Source organism: Colobus angolensis, unplaced genomic scaffold (assembly GCF_000951035.1).
Source record: "Colobus angolensis palliatus isolate OR3802 unplaced genomic scaffold, Cang.pa_1.0 Scaffold28, whole genome shotgun sequence".
In the NCBI taxonomy this organism is placed as follows: domain Eukaryota; kingdom Metazoa; phylum Chordata; class Mammalia; order Primates; family Cercopithecidae; genus Colobus; species Colobus angolensis.
In genome coordinates this window covers 5,711,381-5,717,600 of record NW_012116043.1, presented here as the reverse complement: position 1 = coordinate 5,717,600, position 6,220 = coordinate 5,711,381, and the positions used below count along the sequence as shown (strand labels likewise).

At 39.4% G+C, this 6,220-nt stretch overlaps 1 protein-coding gene across 1 annotated transcript in view; it reads right to left on the bottom strand.

Annotated features, from left to right (window-relative positions):
* The window catches only part of ZCCHC8 (zinc finger, CCHC domain containing 8), a 33,389-nt gene that overhangs the window by 9,517 nt on the left and 17,652 nt on the right, over positions 1 to 6,220 (bottom strand). Inside the window, 6 exon segments of the mRNA XM_011948486.1 lie at positions 564 to 685; positions 1,871 to 2,013; positions 2,294 to 2,436; positions 2,889 to 2,949; positions 3,530 to 3,595; positions 3,711 to 3,814. Coding sequence (XP_011803876.1) covers positions 564 to 685; positions 1,871 to 2,013; positions 2,294 to 2,436; positions 2,889 to 2,949; positions 3,530 to 3,595; positions 3,711 to 3,814 — 639 coding nt within the window.

Sequence of the window (6,220 nt, the reverse complement as noted above, 5' to 3'; positions counted from 1 at the left end):
ACCCCGTCTCTACTAAAAATACAAAAAAAAATATTAGCCGGGGGTCTGAGGCAGGAGAATGGTGTGAACCCGGGAGACAGAGGTTGCAGTGAGGCAAGATCACACCACTGCACCCCAGCCTGGGCAATAGAGCGAGACACAATATCAAAAAAAAAAAAAAAAGTAAACAAGTAACACATTTATTCCTTTAAATAGTAACTACTATATAAATTTGTACGTGTATATGAATTAAGTAATTATTTTCTGACTCAGGGTCTCGTGTGATCTCACCTCACTGTAACCTCTGTAATCCTCCCACCCCAGCCTCCCTAATAGCCAGGACTACAGGCATGTGCCGCCACCCTTGGCTAGTTTTTAAATTTTTTTGTAGGGACAAAGTCTTGCTATGTTGCCCAGGCTGGTCTCAAACTCTGGGGCTCAAGCGATCATCTTGCCTCGGACTCGCAAAGTGTTGGGATTACAGGTGTGAGCCACCATGCCTAGCCAACAAGTTAATATTCTGACCAATCTTTAACATAATAATATCACATCACATGATAATTTTAAAAAATAAATATACTTACATCTGGAATTCCTCTGGGAGTAGATATATTAAAACCAGGATAGTTGACCAATTTTGAGAGATCATAAGTGACACTTTTATTCTGCTGTATTTCTCCAACTTCTGTTTCCCCATCAGTGCTATCTATTACAGACCATAAAAAGTGTTAATATTGCTAAATGTCAATACATATCCCTCCCCAGACCAAAAGTACACCTGGAAAGTGCTTATACTCATGGCAACAGAATTAGTTTTGAAATGGCTTTCAATTTTAATTCTAATTTTTCTTAACCATTAGGACAGAATTTTTTTTTTTTTTTTGAGAAAGGGTCTTGCTTTGTCACCCAGACTGGAGTGTAGTGGCACTATGTTGGCTCACTATAGCTTCTGCCTCTCAGGCTCAAGTGATCCTCCCACGTCAGCCTCCTGAATAGCTGGTTCTACACACACGCACAACCACACCAGGATAGGCTGTGTATTTTTAGTACAGACAGGGTTTCACTATGTTGCCCAGGCTGGTCTCAAACGCCTGAGCTCAGGCGATCTACCCACTGCCTCAGCCTCCCAAGTAGCTGGGATTACAGGCGCCCGCCACCACATTTGGCTAATTTTTGTTTTAGTAGAGACCGGGTTTCACCATCTTGGCCAGGCTGGTCTTGAACTCCTGACCTCAAGTGATCCATCTACCTCGGCCTTCTAAAATCCTGGGATTATGGCCATGAGTCACTGTGCCCAGCCGAAACCTGCTTTTTAATAACTCAATATTGCACAAAGATTTTGCCATGTCAGCTCATACAGATTTATTCCCACTCTTCATATGTTGCAGGGAGTCCACAGCTCAGAACTACCAATTTATTTAACCATTTTTCTTTAGGGCCTTAATGTTGTCTTAGATTTTTCACTATCATATTCAATGATACAAAAAGATTCTTGTATACATACAGTTTATTTTGCATATGTGTATCTTTCTAGAGTAGGTATCTAGGAGAGAAGTTCTAAACTATTAGAGGTTTTCTGTATTTCACATTTTACAGGTCTCCTGGCATCTGTTATTATTACTGAGAAAGGTAAGAGCTTATGAGGACTGGCTGGAGAGGTGATACTCTGGCCTAGATAGTACCTGAGCAAGCCCAGAAAACCATCAGATAATCTATGAACTCACTGAAATTTTAGTTCCTTCCTTGTAAAATTTACCAAGGAAATATCATCATGATATGTTTTAGTTAGCACATATCAAAGAAGTCAGCCATTCCTATCACATTTTGTTGATTCTTTAATAAAAAAAAAAGGAAACACTTAAGGTGACTTCTCTAACTTAAGATACTATACCTTTTCCATCATACAGTGCAAGCCCCGAATTCTCCAATTCAGCCTCTTTGAGCCACCCTGGTGGGTACCCTAGCTGGCGCATCCGATAGATAAAAGGTGGAAGACTCTTGTCTGTCACACCTAGTGCATCTTGAAGTTCCTCACTAAGTAAAAATAAAGGAGGAAGAAAAATAATGAATTCTTGTTTGCATGAAAACACATACATAATATTCTGGTATTTTAAAACATTTCTTGCTGATATTACATACCATGATGTCTAACAAATATAATTAAAATTTCAAGAAATGTTTCTAAATGAATTAACGTATATTACCTAGGGCTTTGGCAGAGTACACTTACATCCCGATAATTAGCCTGAAGAGACAGAGAACATTCCAAACGCTAGGGAAATAAAAATGACCTATGGTAAAATGCCATTAATACCTAATAACTCCTGGCTTGAATCTTCCAAATCTTTCTTCTACTTCTTCTGCGTGGTATCGCTGCTGGAAATTCTGATTGTTTGCTTCCCCACAGGCATCCATATACTCTTTTCTCTTTTCACTTATTCGAGCAGCATTCCGAGGCTACATCATGACACATTTGAAAAGGATAGTTTCATGCAACTCAGTAATATTTCAGAAATTAAATACGTTTTTTAGATCAAATAAACAGATTATTTTAGTTTTAATGTATGACAAACAAGTGTAAAAGAGAGTGAATATTTTAGAAAAATAAGTAAGGAAAGGAGCAGTCTATTTATTACCTCAGTATTATCATAAATTAAATCAAGTTTTTAGGATAAACTCTACAATTTAACTCTGTTTATTCATATCAAATACAGAGAGTACTATTTTAAATTATTTACTAAAAAAATTTAATGTCTTAAAATATAAACACAAATTTGAAAAGATTTCAAATTAAAGGACTACAGGAAAGTAACAAAGAAAGTTCTTTCATGTCACACAATACCATAAATGTGTTGAAAACATTAGAAAGCTCTTGTTCAAAGACTTTTCTTAACATGAGAAAAATTTACCATTGGGCAATCTTTCATTTGGTGTTCTTCAGAACCACAATTGAAACAGTGAGGCTTTGGCCTATTTGGTCAAAAGACAAAGATTTTTATAATGTAAATAAAAATAGAAAAGCAAATCAATAAAATTCTATATGACAGCAAAGTGTATCAGAGAAACAAGAAAGCAAGTTGATCACAGATCACTAATATCTGCAACAAGAAGTACGCTTTAATCTCCTGTATTGAGTGATTTAAATAGTACTATGCAGAGTCTTTTAACCAAGAACCCTTCTGTTCCTGACTGATCTGTTACCTCTTTTGAGTTTTTTCAGTGGTTAACAACAGAATCGAGGTGAACAGATGATCATATTTCCATTAGGTAACATGGAAAGAAGGCAGATGGTTATAAGACTGCAATCAAATTGACAGCAACAATTACACTTTTCCACCCGCCCAGGCACATTAGATGAGAACCAATGAATTCCAAGAAGCAGATGATCCATTTAAACGTTTAATATATATGTATGGATTAAAATTCTAGCTCGATCTGTAATTAACCTTAGAGTAAACCAGCAGTAAAGAACATTAACTTTTCAAGCCAAAAGTTTATGATTTTGGTTAAAAAAGTAAATAAGTAAAACAAAACAACTCCCCACACAAACCTTTTTGCCTTTACTTGTATTTCTTGCCCTTCTAGAGAAACAATGTGGCTGAAGACTTGATGGTACCTTTAGTGAATTTTATTAAGGAATAGTTATCATGGTCTGCAAAATTTGGAAATTGTTTTAAAGGTGAACTTAATGGTAAGATGCATAAAAGATCTTCATTCACTATGTAGGATACTTGGGTATTTCCCATCCTTCGGAAAGCTGAGGGTTTTCATTTAGAAGCGGTTGCCCCAATTTATCAAGGCAAAAATTAGTAAAATACAGGACACTTCCTACAACCTGCAGAAGACAAGTCAAAAAATATTGCTATTTAAGCAGGAAAAAAAGACATTAAATAATGTAAGACTATGATTAACTGTTTTAACAATTTATTTTGGATGGAATTATTAGAAATAATAACTTCCTAGTTATTAAGGAGCCAGACTTTTATGTGTAAGTAGAAACTACATCGTCAGTTCCCTCTCTCTCCTAGATCACTGTTTTTCCTCTGTATTGGATCATGACTATCTATCTCCAGAATTCAAACAAAAAATGAAAACCTTGACTCTCACATTTCCCTCCAGTGCCCCACTTCATTGCTTCTCTTTGCAAGACGTGCAGACCCTTTAGTTATTGTTTCCATTTCCTTTCTTCCCATTCACTCTTTTCTTGTCCCTCCAATTCCTTTTGAAAATTCCATACAGACAAGTTGGAAAAGTGGTACAATGAACACCCAATGTATCCTTCACCTAGATTGAACAACTGTTAGTAATTTAACATTTTTGTCTGCCTGTCTCTCTCCTTACACATACACCAAACGCACACACATACACTTTTTTGTTTGTTTTGAGATAGGGTCTCTGTCGCCCAGGCTGGAGTACAGTGGTGCAATCTTGGCTTACTACAACCTCCGCCTGCCAGGCTCAAACGATCCTCCCACCTCAGCCTCCCAAGAAGCTGGGACCACAAGCATGGTCAGCTATTTTTTTGTATTTTTAGTCGAGGCAGAGTCTTGCCATGTTGCCCAGGCTGGTCTCGAACTCCTGAGCTTAAGTGATCCACCCGACTCAGCCTCCCAAAGTGTTAGGATTATAGCCACAAGCCACTGCACCTGGCCTCACATATACAATTTTTTTTTTTTTTGAGACAGGGTCTTGCTCTGTTGTCCAGGCTGGAATGCAGTGGCATGATCTTGGCTCACTGTAACCTCAAAGTCCTGAGCTAAAATGATCCTCCTGCCTCAGTCTTCCGAGTAGTTGTGCCACTACACACAGCTAATTTTTTTATTGTTTTAGAAATAGGGTCTTGCTATGTTGCTCAGGCTGGTCTTAAACTCCTGGCCTCAAGCAATCCTCCCGCCTCAGCCTCCCAAAGTGCTGGGATTACAGGTGCTGAGCCACTGTGCCTGGCCTCCATTTTTTTAATGACACTGCCCTCTCTCTTGGACATTTCCAGTAATGCTTCTATACCTATCATTGGGCTGAGCTCCTAACACTGGAGCTTCCCAATGACCTCCATGCAGCCAAATTCAATGGACAGTTCTCACTCTTCATCTTTCTTAACCTATCTGCAACAATTGACATGATTTTTCCTTCCTCCTAAAAACATCTTCCTCCCTTGTCTTCTAGGACATACTTCTCCGTTCTCTTCTTTCCTTGCTGACTGAGCCTCAGTCTTCTGTGCTAGACTCTTCTCATCCCTCTATCTTCTATATATTAGAGTGCCTAGGTCTCAATCCTCCTCTTCACTTTCACTACCCAGGTGGTTCATCCTAACCACGGGTTAGGAGGCTTACTACCTCTAAAAGTCAAGTTATTATTATTATTATTTTTTGAGACAGAATATCGCTCGTGTTGCCCAGGTTGGAGTGCCATGGCGCAATCTCAGCTCACTGCAACCTCCGGCTGAACCTCCTCGGTTCAAGCGATTCTCCTGCCTCTGCCTCCTGAGTAGCTGGGATTATAGGCATGTACCATCAGACCCGGCTAACTTTGTATTTTTAGTAGAGACGGGGTTTCTTTATGTTGGTCAGGCTGGTCTCAAACTCCTGACTTCGTGATCCACCCGCCTTGGCCTCCTAAAGTGCTGGGATTACAGGCAGAAGCCACTGCACCTGGCCTAAGATATTATTTTTTAATTATTATTTTTTCATTGGGAGCATAGATTCAAGTTGCCCTGAATATATGTTCTCCTTTAAGGTCAAGTTCTGATCCGTCCTAACCTCCAATTTTATATATGGAAGTGTCAACTTGACAGCTCTCAAGGGGTGTGTGAGTGGCATCTCAAACTCACCTGCTTAAAACTGCACTGGATTCCTAGCCCCCTCCAAAACTGCTCCTCCTCTAGTCTTCCCCATCAGAGAAAATACGACGACATTCTTTCAGGTTCTCAGGACAAAAACCTGAGTCACTATGACGACTCTCTTGCTCTCATATTCTGCATCCAATTCATCAACACATCTGATCAGCTCTACTTCCCCAGTACATCCACGTTCTAACCACTTCTCAGTAGCACCATTCTCACCCCAGTCTCAGTACCAATTTCTCTCACCTGAGTTGAATACAATAACTTCCTAACTGGTTTTCAGCTTCCACAGGTAACCAGCTACAGACTATTTTCCACACAGAACCCAGCTCTTTTAAAAAGTCAATTCATGGCCGGGCGGGGTGGCTCACGCCTGTAATCCCAGCACTTTGGGAGGCCGAG